Source organism: Euprymna scolopes, chromosome 22 (assembly GCF_053919585.1).
Source record: "Euprymna scolopes isolate OS-2025 chromosome 22, ASM5391958v1, whole genome shotgun sequence".
Classification (NCBI taxonomy): domain Eukaryota; kingdom Metazoa; phylum Mollusca; class Cephalopoda; order Sepiida; family Sepiolidae; genus Euprymna; species Euprymna scolopes.
This window is the reverse complement of record NC_136503.1, coordinates 70,143,219-70,162,589: the sequence shown is the minus strand read 5'-3', so window position 1 is coordinate 70,162,589 and position 19,371 is coordinate 70,143,219. Positions and strand designations below refer to the sequence as shown.

At 31.7% G+C, this 19,371-nt stretch overlaps 1 protein-coding gene across 28 annotated transcripts in view; it reads right to left on the bottom strand.

Moving 5' to 3' along the window:
• The window catches only part of LOC145243461 (RNA binding protein fox-1 homolog 2-like), a 486,106-nt gene that overhangs the window by 378,689 nt on the left and 88,046 nt on the right, over positions 1-19,371 (bottom strand). For 2 of the 28 annotated variants that reach the window (XM_080106387.1, XM_080106396.1), the window contains exon 1: positions 4,325-4,587. The exons of 16 other annotated variants lie outside the window; for them this stretch is intronic. In XM_080106387.1, the coding sequence (XP_079962513.1) occupies positions 4,325-4,417 (93 nt within the window). In that variant the 5' untranslated portion in view covers positions 4,418-4,587. Of the gene's footprint in view, positions 1-4,324; positions 4,628-19,371 lie in introns of those variants that run through there. 10 more of the 28 variants (XM_080106357.1, XM_080106378.1, XM_080106374.1 and 7 more) reach the window with 9 other exon arrangements.

Sequence of the window (19,371 nt, the reverse complement as noted above, 5' to 3'; positions counted from 1 at the left end):
CTTGATATGATCTCTGAAACGATCGTACACTATCCTAGGTTGTTATTTTCTGGATTTCTTTTGAGCATAAGTAAATGATCTTGTATTAATTTTATTTACCTCTTACTTCATTTATCTATCTTCATAACAAAAACGAATAATTTATTAATTAGTTTCTTCTTTTTTTTTTTTTTTTGCTTAACATACACCTCCAAACACCCGGGCAACGCCTAGCACCCATGCTAGTATACTTTAAAAATCGAATTTAATTTGAAAATCCTATCTAAAAAAAATAGCAGTGTCTGTATTCTGCATAAGTTTTTGGTTTGCCCCCATTATATTTAAAAACAAAAAAAAACGCTTCCTTTTTCATTTTCTCTATCCCCCTCCCATTTTTTGCAAAAGATTAGACTTCAAAATACTTAAAGCAATAAAAAAAACATTGACATGGTAAAAACTATCAGAAATACAGATTACACAACTGAAGTCATGGGTTAAAAATGTTTTAAATTTCTGATCAAAATTTGCTCAACTTTTTTTTTTTTCATCTCTATAATTTTACTAGACTTACAAGTGACCCGTTGGGTCACAACCATTATTTCTTCTACTTTGATTTAATTTGAAAAATTCATAAACTCTAACGTATGTTTAGACAGTCTTCTGGTATAACTAAAACTTTTCTTTACTTATATCATACTTATGGATGCACAATATAAAAGTAAAATGACATTACTTAGTCATTTAAATTTACTTAGTGTTTATAGTGTTTGTGGTGTGTACAGGGACTAAATAAATTAGATGGCCATTTAGAGAAAGAGACTCACTCTTTCTCTAAATGGACATGTGTTTTTGGCTACCAGCCGTTATAAGCATGGTTAGACTTTCCCCAAAAAAGTCTAGCCATGCTGATGACGGATGGTAGCCATAAACATTCACCCATTTTATGCACGTAAAAATATTTTATTTAAAAAAATAAAAACTCATTCTGAACATGAAGGAAAGGCATTTTATAACTATTCTGTACTGTCACCTAACAATTTAATAAATAAAATGACAGTTTATATATATATAAATTATGGGGTCTGTAAAAATGGAATTTAACTTGAAAACCCTATAAAAAAAAATTTTTTTAAATAAAAAAAACAACAAAAAAAAAAAACAGCACGATTTGCATTCTGTATAAATACCAAAGTGTATGTGTGTGTTTGTGTATTTAAACATTATCCCTTCTTTTAAAGAGCTCCCTTACTCCTTAAAATGTGCAGGAGTAGCAGACTTCAAATATTTAAAATCAATCAAAACTTTAGTGCTATAATTAATAAAAACTATTCTCCACTTTCTGATAAAAGAGCAAAATGTATTTATTTGTATTTTTCAGTTTCTTGGCTAAAAATAATGAATTTCTTCCCATTTGACAAATAAAAATAAACCTCAACGAAAATATAAAAAGTATGCAAAATAATGCTATGAAATTTTTTAATATTTCGAATGGTGCTCTACTCTTTATCAAAAAATGATAAAGGAAAAAGGATTACATATGCACTTCCATATTGTCACGCTAAAATTAATCGGTAAAATGTGCATATTTTTCTCGCCTACAGCAACCATTTCAAATAATGGGAGGTAATGAGACAGAAAATAAGTCAGACAACCACCTCAATAGTGAGTGTTTTTTTTAAGTTATTAGAAATAATTATTCATCCATGAAAAATTAAATTACTGACAAGATGTGATTTTATCTGAATATTTTACTAATATATCTGGATAAATATCAATGTGAACAAGGCTTTGTTTAATCTTGACAGACTTTGGATACCCACTGAAGGGTGCCCGCGCATAAAATTTTTGTGGGAAAAGTTGCACAATCACCAACCACACCTCTCGTTAATTACTACAATATGTCTCATTGACTGCTGTACACTCATTAACCTTTATCGTCGAGTGACCTCCGTGCCGAGATAAGTGGAGAGCACATCTAGTGTTCCCAAATAGCAACCGATCTGATACTGGCCAGGTTCATAGTTGCTAAACTTCAATGATCTAGTGAGAACCGGTGTGTCAATGAGATTATGCTCTCTCTCTCTCTCTCTATATATATATATATAAAGCTGAATGTGTATGTGTGTGTATCTGGTCACAAATAGGCTCCTATATGGTTGACTATTATAGAAAACTGATCACATATAATGATAGAATATGTATCGAGACACAGGAATGGGTATGTTTGATCTGGCAGAACGGTGTTTCATTAAAATTGTGGGGTCTGCATTCGCGCCTGGTCCACAAAGTAAAAAAATTAAAAAAAAAAAAAAAAAAAAAAAACGTTTACAAGTGTTTTTGATATAGACGTACATAATAATACTTTGATAAGTATGTTTTAACTTAAATAGGGATGGTATAATAAAATTATGGGGTCTGCGTTCGCGCCTGGCCTCCATAGAATGGAAATAGGCACAAACTTTAATAAAGACTTTTCATATCTATCTGCGTAAGTATACTTTGATAATTATGTTTCAGTTTGAAGAAATATGGTATAATAAAATTATGGGGTGTATATTCGCGCCTGACCTCCATAGAATGGAAATATGTCACAAAGTTTAACAAGGTTTTTTAATATATATCCACAAAATATTGTGATAAGTGTTTCAGTGTGAACAGGTATGGTATAATAAAGTATGGGGTTTATCGATTTTATTTTTACTTTCATCATATTTTGCTTTGGCTTTGATACCCCCAAATTCGAAGCTATCTCTTTACAACCCTTCCTTTTCATAACCTATCATACTTTCATAAATCAGAGTCCATTTTCTGTAGGCTGTTTATGAACCCAGTCAACAACGGGTACTTTTGCTAGTATATATATAAAAGTGAACGTGTCTGTGTGTCCGTCTGTGTACATTTTCCTACGCAATAACTCTCAGATTTTAGTCTACAGACTCGAAATTTGATATACAGGTATACTTGTACTTTTTATAATCGAGCACTTTACTGCATTTTGGGCGGTTGACAGAGGATATATATATATATATATATATATATATATATATATATATATATATATATATATATATATTCAAAATGGCGTAATGTAAACATATTATAAGGTAATTACAGCTTCTCTTCCAATTTTCGGATGTTTAATCATGTCAAAACGCACTTTATCTCCTTTCGAAGGATTGATTGTTATTTCTTCTGATGAGTTAAGGGCAAAATAGATTCACTGATTGATATGATAATTAAGTGATTGATTTTGCACAAAAAAACAGATGCTGTCAATCAAGGATTGTAAATGTCAACTGAATTAAAGGAATAAATTATAAGATGGTCAACATCATGAACTCTGGAATATAGACTTTTGTCATTCATTCATTTTATATATATATATATATATATATTTATATATATAGGTCTGAGATGTTCAAAAGTAGGGACTAATGAATACAAGGTTGTTAGATAGTCCTCAATAACAAGAGCAAAATATTTTTTTTATTATTTATTTGAGGGTAAACAGTTATATTTGGTCGTTACAAACAGCCGTCTGGTTCAGTCAATGAGACTTTGTCAAGCGACCATGAACCATTCGACACCATAGAAAAAAAAAAAAAAAGAAAAGACTGAGCTCTTCAAAAAAAAAAAAAAACTATAAAAGTTGTGAGCTCTCTAAAAAAGATGGATAAAAATGGAGAAATTGCATTTCAAAGTTTATATATGTGTGTGTGTGTGTGTGTGTGTGTGTGTGTGTGTGTGTTGTGTATGTGTATTGTATGTGTGTGACAATTACTCAGGATCAGGAATTGGCAAAATCGGAATTGGGGGTGGGGGGTGGGGTATTAGAATCAGAAAAAATGTGTGTATTTTCCAATGCAAAAAACGATTACATTATCTTTTTTCATTTGGTTTGTTTGTCTGGTAGCAATAATAAAATAAATAGCTATTTATTTTAAACTACCAGTAAAGCTTAAATGTACAGACCCCCTAATCCCCCCCCACGACAAGTTTGTTTTTACATTTGAAAAAACATATGCACATTTAGCATCTGTTTTTACGCTAATTGGGGAAAAAAAATAAGTTTACAGTTAAATATTATGTGATTTATAAAGAATCAAAATCTGTAATTGTATTGGAATCAGAAATTTAATACAGAATCAGTAATTGTACCAAAATCGTCCCATCACTCATATACATATATATATATATATATATATATATATATATATATATATATATATATATATATATATATATATATATATATATATATATTAGTATAGTACTTGCATGCTAAGGTGCAGTAGCTGCTTTTTTTTCTTTTCACAGCTATCACATTCAACATCTTAAGACTAACCTGTGATGGAATGCCTGTTGTTAGCCCGGCTTTTGTGGTCACATGGGGTGGTTGTCCAATATTCCGCGTCTGGGTAAGTAGCGTCAAATACATGGTTACAAGTCTGGCCGTGACATATCAAAAGGAGACATGGATTGATTGCTTCACGCAACTCACAACACCAGAGACAAATAATGGTGGAACCAGTCCGACATAATCTCGTTCTGCTGCTGAGGCAATCCAAGATTTTTAGAGTCTTTTTCTTTTTTTTTGAGTGTGTGTGTGTGTGTGTGTCTTGCTTCTTTTGAATTTAAAATCCACTTCTTGGAGCAGAATGAGAGCGAGCGATTGAGAGGAAGAATAAAAATAAAAAGTAGAAAATGTGTGTGTGTGGGGGGGGGTAAAGTTTTTTTAGTTTTTTTTTAGAAATGTATTGATGCAAGAATTTTTTTTACTTTTGCTTATATATATATATATATATATATATATATAATATTATATTAGAGATCAGTGATAATACGTTCTGTTACCATAGGAACAAGGAACACTGATGGAATTGTTCGACTGGAACCTGAAGATAATCAGAGTTCATCTGCAATTTTTCCATCAGAAAAAGAAAAGACGTCTCTTTTCCCCTCTTGAAATAGACAATGAATGATTATTATTTTTATTATGAACATGAGCGTATAACTAAGAGAGATAGAAAAAAAAGTTGTTTTTTATTATTATTTAAGAAAGTGATTTAAAAAAAAAAAGTTTATTTTTCTGAGTACAGGTAAAGTTAGGTCAGTATACAAATGAAGGAGGATGAGAGGGAGGTTTGATCTCTATGCTTGTGTTTTCTTCAGTTTTTTTTTTGTTTTGTTTTCTTCAATTTTTAGTTGTTTGCTTCAGTTTTTAGTAAAAAAAAAAAAAAAAAAAAAAAAAAAAGATTCTTTCAGGGAACCGGAGGTCCCCCAGAGTATTTATTTTATTTTTTTGTATTTATGTCAGAAGTACAACTGACTGCTGTTATTGTGGAATATAATGTCAGTGAGAGATGTTGGAGGTGGTAGATTGTAAGAAAGCATTGATGATACCTTTATTGGGGAGGGAGGCAGAAAAATAGGGTTGCTTTACAGGTAAGGTTGTTTGCGATGATGATGATGATGATGATGATGATGATAAAAGAAAAAAGGTGAAAATAAAATTGGTGAATAATGAAAAGGGGGGGTAGTAAAGAGTTAGAGTTGCAGGGGAAAAACTAAAAAAATTAATACTCTACCCACACAGCTTTTCCAAACACAAAAAAAATTAACAAAGTTGTCTTTTAACGATTAAAAAAAAAAAAAGTTTAAAATAAATTTTTTTAAAAACGCTTTTTCGAAAACAAATTAAAAAAAAAATGCCGCCCCCATCGCCACTCAGTCAAAATAAAATGGATGTAAAACAAATATAAATAATACGACTTTTTTTTTCTTCTTTCTCTCTGTCTCTCTTTCTAATTAATTAGTGTAAGTTTACTTATTCAGCTCAGATGATTCAAAAAGAAAAATCTGTTGTCAGAAAAACTTACAAGGTACTCAGATCGATGGGTCGGCTATTCAGGGAAGAGACATTATTACTTACTTAAATACTTATACAGATTCATTTTACACCCCCCCCCACACACACACAGATTCTCGTCTGTCACGTGTGTCACTACCTCTGCTATCACTATCACACACATCACCCTTGTTTTTTGTTTGTTTGTTGTTTTTTTTACCTGTGCCAACTCTTCTTGTATGCACACACAAGAAAATGAAGAAATATTAAAAGCTAAAAAAAGGAGCAGAAGATACAGAAGATGCGTCCACACAATTTGCGCGTACAACAAGGAAAAGTTAATTGCAAATAACAATGTGACATGCTGGCTAAAAGGCTACTGCAAAGTTAAATGAAAAAGGTCTCAAATATGCTATTTCAAACTTCCGTTTTTGTTTTGTTTTTTAATTTTCTAATAATTTTATTCTAGTTGAGGATATAGCATCCTTTCGGATGCCAGACATTTACCCGCTACCTCATACATCCTAACCAAGAGATATTTTTTAAGATTATAACCGTCACTTTAAGAGCAATTGTTTGTATCTCTTGATTATATTTGCCAAGTAGTTTTTGTTTTTTTTATTTAAGTTTTTTCATGGGTTCGGTTTCTCCTATAATCACTAGAATAATAGAAATCTTCCTAAGATTTCAGTTCCTTTTCATGCACATAAAACCTTGTTATTTTGTTATTTCCCCCCCTCCTCAGGTCTGTTTTACAGAGTGTCAGGGGGGGACACTAACTTCTACTAAGGTTTCTTCTTTCACCTTCTTGCCCCATATCACCATATCAGGTTAAATAGGTCTGTTTTCTAGGTCCATAGATTCTAGAAATTGTATAGTCATAGTGGATGGTGTATGACTTATTTCCAACTGTTTTTCCTGGTAAACATGTCCCCAGGACTTGCTGCTACACTCGATATTCAACATTTTACAGATGGTCCAGCTGACATGCTGACAAAAATGCTATTCAAATGTTTGTGTGAACCTTAAAAATGGTGTGAATAGCCAATGGCAAAAAACAGTTGAAAACGAGATTAATTGCCCATCTTGAATGGTGTGTAGAGAAAGAGGAAAAAGCTTTTTTTCCTAAACAATTCCAATCAATTTCAAATAAGTCAGAATTAAGACCGATACAGAGTGTGCGCGTGGGGAAGGAGACAGGAAGTCATTCTGTGATAAACAAAAAGTTATCTAAATCCACTAACCCCCATCAATGGTTTAAAAGTTTTAACTTCTGCTGCAAAATTAACATTTCCAATTTTGAGAGAGAACTGTCACAAGGGGGAAAATTAAAGAAAGCCAGAAAGAGCGAGCAAAGGAAAGAGAGTGAGCGAGAAAAACAGCGAAAGAGAGAGACACACAGAGAAAGCAAGAAAAAAAGAGAGAAAGAGAAAGGAAAAGAAAGAGAAAGAGAAAGAGAAAGCGAAAAGAAAGAGAAAGCGAAAGGAAAAGAAAGAGAAAGGAAAAGAAAGAGAAAGCGAAAGGAAAAGAAAGAGAAAGGAAAAGAGAGAGAAAGGAAAAGAGAGAGAAAGGAAAAGAGAGAGAGAGAAAGGAAAAGAGAGAGAGAGAAAGGAAAAGAGAGAGAGAGAAAGGAAAAGAGAGAGAGAGAAAGGAAAAGAGAGAGAGAGAAAGGAAAAGAAAGAGAGAGAAAGGAAAAGAAAGAGAGAGAGAGAGAAAGGGAGAGAGAGAGAAAGGGAGAGAGAGAGAGAGAAAGGGAGAGAGAGAGAGAAAGGGAGAGAGAGAGAGAAAGGGAGAGAGAGAGAGAAAGGGAGAGAGAGAGAGAAAGGGAGAGAGAGAGAGAAAGGGAGAGAGAGAGAGAAAGGGAGAGAGAGAGAGAAAGGGAGAGAGAGAGAGAAAGGGAGAGAGAGAGAGAAAGGGAGAGAGAGAGAGAAAGGGAGAGAGAGAGAGAAAGGGAGAGAGAGAGAGAAAGGGAGAGAGAGAGACAGATATGGAATTAGATAGCAGATGTATTCCAACTCTACAGACCCCCCCCCCCTCCAAAAAAAAAATTATTAAACATTAATTTTATGTATTTATCTTTCAATGTTAAAAGGTGGAGAGACATTAACATCTGGGTTCCTTCAATCAAGTTACTAGCAACACTGAATGCAATGTCTGGATGACACAGACAATATTACAAAGGTAAAGGGTGAAATAAAACACAAAAACCATTGATGCCAACAGACAATGATGAAGTTTATTGTTGTCTGTCATGAGTAAAATAAGGTCTCTTCTTGAATGAAAAAAAAAAATGTCAGCTGCAGACAAAACGATTGATATTCGGTAAAAGAACAAAACACTGAATTATTAGTCATTTTATGGTAATCTTTGCTTGTTGATGATTTCACCCTAACATTAAAAAAAAAGAAATAAAAAAAAAAAAAAGATTTTTATATTGTAAAAATTGTTTCAAATTTCAACAGTAAAAAAAAAGGTAATCCACTAATGGATTTTCAGAGTAAAAAAGTGATAATATTAAAAAAAAAAAAAAAAAAAAAAAAAAAGAAAGAAAAAAAAAAAGTGTTTTGGAATTTTTGAGATGAGGATTGATAATTTGTATCATTTAAATTATTCGGACTATTGTTCTCATCTTGAATGTTATTCGCATGTTTCGTCCAACATAACCTCAGATCATTTTCGAGTGCATCTCAAATTTGGGATCTTGTACAAAATTTTGAATGGAATACTATTTAATTCACAAAGTAGTTTGCTTTTGTTCCAGCAGCCATTACTGGGTAGAAGTCTTATGTAATTCATAATTGCAGTCTTAGTATTGCCGACACTGAGGATTGAACCTTCAATCACCAAAAGACTGTCACTTAGGACTGATTACTTATACCCATTACGCCACAGGTCCTTTTGGACAATTCTAATATGAATTTTAGGGACCTTAGACCTATTCTTGTTTTAGATGGGTAGTTTTATAGCTAATCAGCATATGTTACTTTCCTTAATGATATTCTAATCTATTATTTATAATTAACTAGCGGGATCTGCGGAAATTCCACAGGGGACTGATTCATATGTAATATATTGATGTTGGTATTCTGTAGATATTCAGCATAAATGGAAATGCTCTGATATTATTGTAGCTATTTTGTTAAAACTGCAAAAGTATTTATTTAAGCTAGCAGGGACACCCAGCGTAAAATGCGCTTAAATATGATATTTTAATTCTTGCAGATTTCATATATATTATTAAAGAGTTAATGTTTTATCGATTTTCATATATTATAAAGTTGCGATTCCAAAAATTAAAAATATATCTATATGACTTGAGTTTATCAACTTGAATCGAAACTGAATCCCAAAGTTATGAATATATATATATATATATATATATATATATATATATATATATATATATATATAACTTTAGTTCCTTCAGCTGAAACTGAAACCAAAACTTATGAAGAATTCTTGATAAAATTATTTATAAAAAATAGATTATTGGAGTGCCATCAGCTATAATCGAAACCGAAACCAAATTATGAAGAATTCTTAGTAAATTTAACTTAAAAACCAACTTAATTTTTAACTATTTGGGTCAAGGTCAGAGAAAAGGTGAAAGTCACATTTTTGGCAATAACTTTGGTTCTGTTCATGATAAAGACTCAATACTTTTGCATATCTGTAGCCCATGACATCTCGTATCTTATGTGACCTTGATGCTGACATTGAAAAATTTGGTCGCCATACAAATATTGAAATGATTTCAACTTGCAAATTTTCAAAATTTGATACATGGATCCTATGCTCTTTGATAACAGGAACCATTATACCAAATTTCAGTCTGATCAGATAACTAGTGTTTCAGTTATCCATGTTTCTGTGGTGACTGCCCACTAAAGCTAAAGAACCCTTTCATCGGCCCCTTTTACCCCTCTTGAAAATTTGTTTCTCCATTCTCTAAAACACAGTGCTTTTTGAATTCTTCTGCATTTAAATGTGTAAAAGTTAAATTTTAAAAGCTACACACAGCCATGAAAATAATACGTAAAAATTTGCTGAAAAGATTTCAATGTTAACTCATAAAGACAGTTAACGGGAGATTTAGAAGGCCTGCTAAAGCTTTATTCTACAAAAGCTTATCCAATATGCTATCTGCATTTTGAGACATTATTATCAGTAATAATAGTGTTATTTTACATCTCTCCAGATCTGGCATAGCAATAATAAAAAGATGTCAGCGTTATATTACCCATCTGGAAGTCATCTCACTCTAAATCTAGAACTAAAGTAAAAATGTCTTCTTAGAATATTAGAAAATCACACCCTTTTTTTTTTTTTTTTGCTGTCAAGGTCTATAGATGCCGGAAAGCCTTCTGTTCTAATAGTTTTTTTCTCTTGAACTGCTAGACTTTGGAATTCCCTTCCTGTTTTTCTGACTGTATTAATCTGCAGAAGTTTAAATGTAATGTGAACAGACATTTTGCTATTTAATTACCCACAGTCCCCTGTTAGACCTGATCCCAAATAGTCGCTATGTATGTTTCAAGTGATAAACTGTCTTATTCGAGGTAAAAAAAAAAAGTTAAAAAATTTTTTTAAAAACATCTGATATTAAGTTAATGAAATCCTTTTCCTCTTGAATCATCATTGTCATCGTATTTGGTTTAACATCTGTTTTACATGCTGGCATGTGTTGGACAGCTTTTAGACATTGACCTCCAACAGAGGTTATCTTCATTTAGCTCTCTTTCAATTCCGTCCTTATCATTTTCTAGTCAACTGACCCTGCTAACTTAACTGCTCTACATCTACGAACCAAAACACATTTACCCAATGATATTACACTGACAAAGTTTCTTGTTCTGCACATATCTCTCTATACAATCCAGATTTAATTTTCCTCTGAAGTCAACAGATCTAAACCTGCCTTCAAAACTCACACTAACCATCCATTGAGTTATTGTCATATCATTTCTCCCCATGCAATGCATAAACAAAACTTTCGTCGGCCATGTTTGACTTACCATTTGTTAACATTGTACGGATCCTGATAAGACTAATCCAAGTTGAAAGCACTTAAAGTTACTGGAAGAAAAAGATGCTACATAACAGTTGAGTTTTTCTCCTTTATCAATGTTGCCTTCACACAGTAGAACCCAAGTTGGCACTAGGATACAGTTTTTTCAGATTACAATGTAAAATACAATGTTTTTCCAGCCCGTGGTTACAGTATTTGCCCCGCCTTACGGTGGGTTTTATAATATTATTTGATTATAAACATGTGTATTATATACTGTACTGTATTTTGTTACTAATTTTTAATGCCGTATCCCGGGGTTCTCCTGTATATACTATTATTATTATTATTATTATTATTATTATTATTATTATTATATTTCCATATCTCCAGTTCAACAAGATTGCACACTGACATGAGCTTTCTCATTACAAATTGGAAGCAGGTTTTTAATTTGTGAGACCATCACTATATATATATATATATATATATATATATATATATATATATATATATATATATTAGTGTTGGCACAATTGATTGGAATTTGTAATCAAAAACATCGGGACTTTTGGCAATATCGAAATCAAAAATATTTGTGCCTATTTTCCAATGCTAAAAACGATTCTTTTATGATTATCTTTTTATTTAACTTTGTTTAAAACAAAATCTCCCACTACTGGTAGTAAAATAAATTTAAATATATTTATGAATTTTAAACTAACAGTATAGCAAAATATATAGATCATTGCTCCAGAACTGTGCATTTTACGATTAAAAAAATATATGCACATTTAACATGTGTTTTTACGGTAATTGGGGAAAAAAATAACAAGAGATTTATAAAAGTTGAAATCAATAATTGTATCGGAATCAGGATTGGTTCGTTGGTTGTTTTTGTTTTACGGCATATCAACCCTTTTCGGGTTATTTAATGCCGAATCCAAAGATTCGGAAGAAAATTTTTTTAATAGAATATATTTGTTGTTTTCACGTAGGTTTCTATTTAACCCATAGTTGAGACTCTAACAGGTACTACCACTTCAGGTGAGAGTGGACCTGGGAGCAATGGTAATTAAAGGGTGGCTCCACACTCCCCAAAGTCCACAAGCTGGGGCCTCACCACTGGATATAGTTTAAGGTCATATCCAGGACCCACATTGAGGGACTTTTACCCTCTACAGGGTGGGGCAGTCGGAGTATTCTAATGCCCTACCGACAGGGCCATCGGAATCAGGAATTTAGGATGGAATTGGTAACTGTATCGAAATTGGAAAAAATATTAGAATCATCTCATCATTAATCTAATATATAAAAGGCTATATGTCTGTCTGTCTCCATATTTTCAAACTATCTCCTCCAAAACAAAAAGTTGCAGAGTGGCGCTAGGAACCTCAAATGATTGGATTTTTTACGAACTAGTCTTTTATGGGACTTTAACCCGTTAAAATAGTTTTTAATGGGTCAGAATTTAAAAAAAACAAAAAAACTGTTACACATTTTGTACATTCATCTTAGTTTATTTTTAATCAGTTCGTATGCGCGGTAATGTCACTTACTTTGAATGCTACAGTTTTGGTTTCGATTCTAGCTGATGGCACCCAAATACTTTCTTTTATTTTTGAAATCACGACTCTTATAATAATATATACAAAATCTGGAGAAATTAAAGTATCATATTTAAGCGTGTTTTACGCTCAGCAAAGCTGGGCACCCCATCTCCCTCCCGCTAGCATATATGTATACGAGCAAAGATACCCGCATTTCACATGGAACTTTGCTATATGGTCACGGGTACCCGACTGTACAACAAAGTCTCGACCCTAACCTTGACCTTGAAAAATGGTGTGTACCATCTCTAAGACAAAGAACATCATCATGTCAGGTTTGATCATGATCGGTCCAGTGGTGTGAGCTGTAGGAGAGTATATATGCATAGGCTATGACCTTGACCTGTGACTTTTACTTGGAAAATGGTGTGCACTATCCCTTGGTGGAGGACCATCATCATGCCAAGTTTGGTCATGATTGGTCCAATGGGCTGTAAGAGATTTGTACACACAGATGCACACGAATGCTAATATTTTATACATATTGATATACTAGAAGATATACCCGGCATTGCCCAGTATGAAACGTAACTATAAATTCCTTTTTTACAAAATGAAGTAAAAAAAAAAAAAAAAAAAAAAAATGTGCATGTGAGTATTATGTTTATTTTTTTTCTAAACAGTTCACTTCTTGTAAATAAAAGAAAAAAAATACTCAAGCCAAGATCGAAACTCAAGCCTAAAAATAGGGAGTCAACTACGATAGCCATTGGACCAACTTGATATGATCTTTGTGTTTTCAAAGCTTGTGAAAATGTTGACAAACAGGTAATATCCGATGACTCACAAACACCAATGTTTCCTTTTAGTAGACCTTTTTTTTTTTTGGATGAAAACAGATTAAAACGTTTTGCACATGTCTGAATACCCTACATACCAAATTTTAAGTCTGTAGATTAAAAATTAAAAATTTTGTTGAATATATAGGTTAAGAAGTGTCCTCACACACACACATATTCTCACTTTTATAGAGATATATATATATAAGTTATGAAAATATATAACAATTAAACTACACAGAATTTTCTGCAGTTCATCCTCATAGAGAATCATCTGGCTAAAATTGTAACCTGACGATTTTCTACAAGGATAAAACAGAAAATTCTATGTAGCTTAATTGTCATATTTTTGTAACTTACTATTTAGCTTTACTCACATACTGAGTATTGTTGAGTAAATACTCAGCATTAATACATAAATTACATTTCCTTATAATATTTTATGTGGATACATACAAGCTGTCCAGACTTGGCATTGCCTAGAAATATTTATACTTTAATATTTGTTTTATATTTCTTTTTAAATCCTGTAATTTATTATTTTTGTACCAAAATATAATTATGTTTTTAATCTATTGTGCGTATTTACAAAATTAAGTTTTAAGGTTTTTTTTGTCAATATATAATTCCTCCCAAAGTACAGACCAACAAATGACATCGACTATGACAACAGCAATAATAAGGAAGAATTCACGACTCCTCAGAAAAACGTTTCTGTTTCGTTTTCATCACTGCCAATATAGTAGTATCTTTAAGTACTATGTCATCAGAAAGAACAAAAAAAAAAAAAAAAAAAAAAAGCTTGTTTGATTCGTGATATCATTTCAACAAAAAGTAGCCATTTTGAAAACACCTAGGTCATAATGAGAAAAATGAACAGAATATTTGAATGAAACAACTAATAAAGTAATGTAATGACAGTTTAATAAGATGTTTATGATTACTACAGCAAAAACCATAGAGAAGCTTTTTCCACCATGTGTAGTATCTGTTGTTTCACCAGGAAGTCATTCTCTCAACTGTTTTTGTTTTGTTTTTTGTTTTTTTTTACACACAGGAATCGACACTTATCAAGGCCCAGAGTCCACTCGAGGATAAGGGTTCATGGGTATACATTATGTGATTATATGTGATTATAGCATAGTAAACACAAGTAGTGGAACTTTTGTAAGTTGGATTACTTAGGGGGACGGTTCATCAAGAACTTGTTTACATTGGACTTGAAGACAATCAGATTGTAGTCAGCTGGAAAGCAGGCCAACGGAAGAGTTCCACAGGAGTGCAGTCCTAATAAAGAAGCTTTGTTCATGGAATCTACGTTTAGGCTTAGGCACAGATAAAGAGTGTGGGAAATTATTGATAGGGTTTTGGCTAGACGAGTGTTTTTTTGTGAAACTTTGGAGGAGAGAGGGGGGTGCTATAGATTGAAGCTCAGACGAGTACCTGCCATGGAAATAACGATATGATTGGTTCGGATATCATATTTACCTTTTTAAACCGATTAGGTTTAAGAACAAACTCTAAAAAAAAAAAAAAAAAAAAAAAAAAACATTGGGTTCTTCTCCATTGCAATAGTGAAAATCGAAATACTGAATTTTAAATAAAATCAATGGTATCCACTTAATTGTCATGCCGCAATATTGAAAATATCCAAAAATTACGAAAAATGATGAGGTAGAAATTCTATATATTAACACGTGTGTTATTTTGTGTGTCACGCTTACATCCAACTGGCTGTTGTTTGTTATGGACTTCCATTTCTTGTAATAAATAAATTTTCCAAGAATTCTTTATATGTTTTGGTTTCGGTTATAGCTGATGGCACTCAAGTCATCTATTTTTTTATAAATATATTCAGCAAGAATTCTACATAAGTTTTGGTTTCGATTATAGCTGAAGAAACTCAAGTTATATATATATATATATATATATATATATATATATATTTTTTTTTTTTTTTTTTATAAGTTTTTGTTTTGGTTCAAGCTGATGAACCCAAGTCATATGGATATATTTTTTTATTTTTGAAATTGCAACTTTATAATATATACAAATTGATAAAACATTAACCATAATAATATATATGAAGTCTGCAAGAATTAAAATATACTTAAGCATACTTTACAACCTGGCTCTGCAGGGCATCCCTGCTAGCTTACATAAATACTTAAGCAGTTTTAACAAAAGAACTACAATAATATCAAAGCATCTCCATTTATGCTTAACATCTACAGAATGCTAACATCAATATATTACATATGAATAAGTCCTCTATGGAATTTCCACAGGTCTCGCTAGTTTATTATTAAAAAAATAGGTTTTGAAGAAATTTGCAAGTTTTGCTTACATAATAAACTGAAGAGCATGCATAGTAACAGGCGAGATCATTACTTTCAAAAACTTAGGCCAATTCAGGAGAAATGAGTTAGTTCCCTTGTGTTTATGTCACATGTTATAAAAAAAATATGGCGAAATCGCTTTTTGTTGAATCATGGAAATATTTATTTTATTTCATATTCCAGTAATCTATAACATAAATCTCACGTGTCTGGTTAAATGTATGTATGTATGTATATCTGCCTAAAACTTTCGACAGAGACAGTGGATTTTCACAAGGTCAGTATCGTTTTGAAGCACGACCCTTTGGACGACAAATATTGAAAAATTGGCTAAAAACGTTAATTCCTTCATCCTCACCTGGGCACTTTTCAATAGGGAGGGGTTGCTTTTTTTCGCCGATATTTTTCAAAGTCATCTCCTCTTTACAATTGACTAGCCTTAATTTAAACCTTTGTCACTTCCGATTTGGCAATGGGTGCAACAGCAAAAACATCACGTTTTTTTTTTTTTTTTTCACGTTCTTTTCCTCCTTCGTAGTACGGGTTCGAGCCTGCCTGCCTACTACCACTTATTTTTTGCTCAACACACACCTCCAAACACCTGGGCAACGCCGGGCACCCAAGTTAGTATTTAACTAATTGTGAAATGGCAATTAGGCAGATAGCATTGATTTTAGTTGAAATTAGCATAAAAGTAAGTAGTTACCATATTTTTTTCACTGAAAACTAATTTTTCGATTGTCGGATTTCTCTATTATAACAAAGAAGAACGTAAAATTGTTTAAACAAAATGAGTACGAATTTTATCTAGGCAACCATTTGTAAAATAATAAGCTGCTGCAAATCTTTAGAAAATGAACATCAATTTATTTGATTGAGAAAGAACAATTACTTTACAGAATTAATAATTTGTAAAGTAATTTTGAAATATTTTCAGCTGAAATAAATATTTTCAAAAAAAAAAAAAAAAAAAAAAAAAAAAAAAACGGAATTGAAATAAAATATATTCATGCTGACAGAAAAAAAAAATAGATATGTCAAATGGATTGTTATTAGAGTCTGACTTTGAATGTACGACCTACATAAATTTAAATATATAAATGTGTGTGTGTATATATATATATATATATATATATATATTTTTTTTTTTTTTTCTTTAATTTACTCCAAATTAGGCTATTAAAGTGTAAGGATTACTGTGATAGGGGCTAGATTTATAGGGTGTAACCTGGGTGGGGAGTTGGGAAGCAAGTAAATACCTACCCAGCCCAGTGATTGAATACATGACTAAGATACATAAAATTCCTTCAGTATTTTTATCATTACGTTCGTAATTATTAATGACCTAACAGTCTTATTTGTTATTTCTAATCAACTTTTTGGGGCCTGAGGGCTAGAAAGGGAGTAACAATCATTAAAGGTTGATTTGTGTGGTGAATTATTATTGTAATTATACACATCTCAATACCAACACTACCTCATCAACCAGGATTTATCATTTTATCAATCTGATGAAGAGATTTATATTCTTAATTCATTATACAGTTGCAAATTAATCAACCAGTGGAAATTCCATTTATATGTAATATATTGTTGTTGGCATTCTGTAAATGTTTAGCGTAAATGGAGACGCTCTGATATTATTGTAGTTCTTTTGTTAAAACTGCAAAAGTATTTATCTAAGCTAATAGGGGCACCTGGCGTAGCCCGGTCGTGAAGTACACTTAAATATGATATTTTAATTCTTGCAAATTTCGTATATATTATTATAGAGTTAATGTCCCACTATAATCAAAACCTAAACCAAAACTTATGAAGAATTCTTGGTCAAATTATTTATAAAACAATAAATGACTTGAGTGCCATCAGCTATAATCAAAACCGAAACTTAAGAATTCTTGATAAAATTATTTATCACAAGAAATGGAAATCCATAACAATTAAACGAGTCACTCAGGTATAAGCGTGACACGCAAAATAAATAACACACACACTATCGTATTAATATATATATATATATATATATATATATATATATATATATATATATATATATATTAAATGAAAATCCAATAAAATAAGCAATTCCTCTAATAGCAGATTTTTCAAATGTAACAGCGGTAAAAATTGAGATTAGAGTCAAAGGGACAGATTGTTCGAAAAAGCAATTAAAAATTGTGTATAGGTGATACTTTTTTTTTTTTTTTTTTTTACAGGATTATGACATGCTGAACGCTTTGGAGTTAAAATCTATTTACTATTGCATAATAATAGAAAAAAAATAATTACGTACACTGCATTCCATTTGTTAGTTTATAACCTTGTTATGCCAACATTTCTTTTAAAAATAGTGATAATACTAGCATATTTACTCATTTTAAGTGTTTTTTGTGCATAAATACTTAATAGATTTTCGCTCTTAAACATTCAGCATGACTGATCTTAAAAAAAAAAAAATTAAAAAAAAATAAAAAATGCAATTTTTATTGCCTATATACAATTTCTAAAATCACCATTTTGAATAACCTGTCCTCGTCTCTTATCTCCACATTTACCGAAATTGCTGTGGTTCTGATGCTAGACAATTTCTTGGGAATCATGGTACTGTTTCATGTCTTCATTCAACAACATGAATCTATGTAATATTCTGCTTGTTCCTTTCTTAATCCATACATTACGCTTCAAAATAGGCCAAATTTGCAAAATTTAGCTTAAAACGGCCAATCTAGCAACCCCGAACAAGAATATGAGAGTAACCTCCCTTTGATGTAGCCTAGTTTTCGAATATCATAATAATATATAATCATTATTGTAATGGTGTGAGAAAGAAACACTTAGTAATTTTGATGTGTAGCAGTTCTTCATCAAAGAAAGAAATCGATAAAACATTATGTAAAAAAGGGAACATTCGAAAGAAACAGAAAAAAATGTTTGCCAAGAGGTGCTGGACTGAAGGAGTAAATTAAGGATTGTTTTTTACAATGTGATTTTATTATTTATATTGAACTATGTAGTACAATATTACTTCCTGAGTTTTTTTTTTTTTTTTTAGTATTTATTAATTTATGTAATTTGGGTCATTTCTATATCTAAAATACAATGGACATTAATTTCATAGAAATGTTAACAAACCCATAATTGCTGACCAAAAAAAAACAAATTTTTTTTGTGCAATTCAGAAAAATATCAGCTTTATCAAAGCTATCTATTGATTCAATATATTTCTTATTCCATGGTATTTTCATGAGTTCCGCTAGTTTACAATATTCTACCGCCCGTTATTAAACTCCTAGCCCATGTTACTCCCATGAATCTGGCCCCTATCACAGTAGCCTCTTTGGCTTCAGTAGCCTTGTTTGGGGGTGAATAAAAGAAAAAAACATATATACAAATTTATGTCAGTGGTGTTTTTTGTTTTCAAAGTCCGACTCAAATCCCCCAAAATACATGGCCATTTCAAAAGGCATCTCCTTCGATCACTTTTTGTCTCGGTGCATCATTCACCCTGGACTTGAGCCAGTTTTCCTCTTTGCAAACACAGGATTCGTGATTACAACAACACAAACATGACGTGCCAATGAGATGACCAATTAATTCTTCCTGTTTTTCTGTTCTTGGTCAGTGAGGTTATTTTATCTTGTGGCAGTATAATATGACACAAGGGTCAGAAAGTAGATTTTAAAAACCAGTGCCCTTGAGAAAAGAGCACTCTGATCTGCAAAAAGTGCCTGGACAGCCCTGTCAGCATTCCACAATAGGGGTGCCTCAGGCAATTAGCGATAAACTAAGCCCTTTTCAAAAGGAGAAG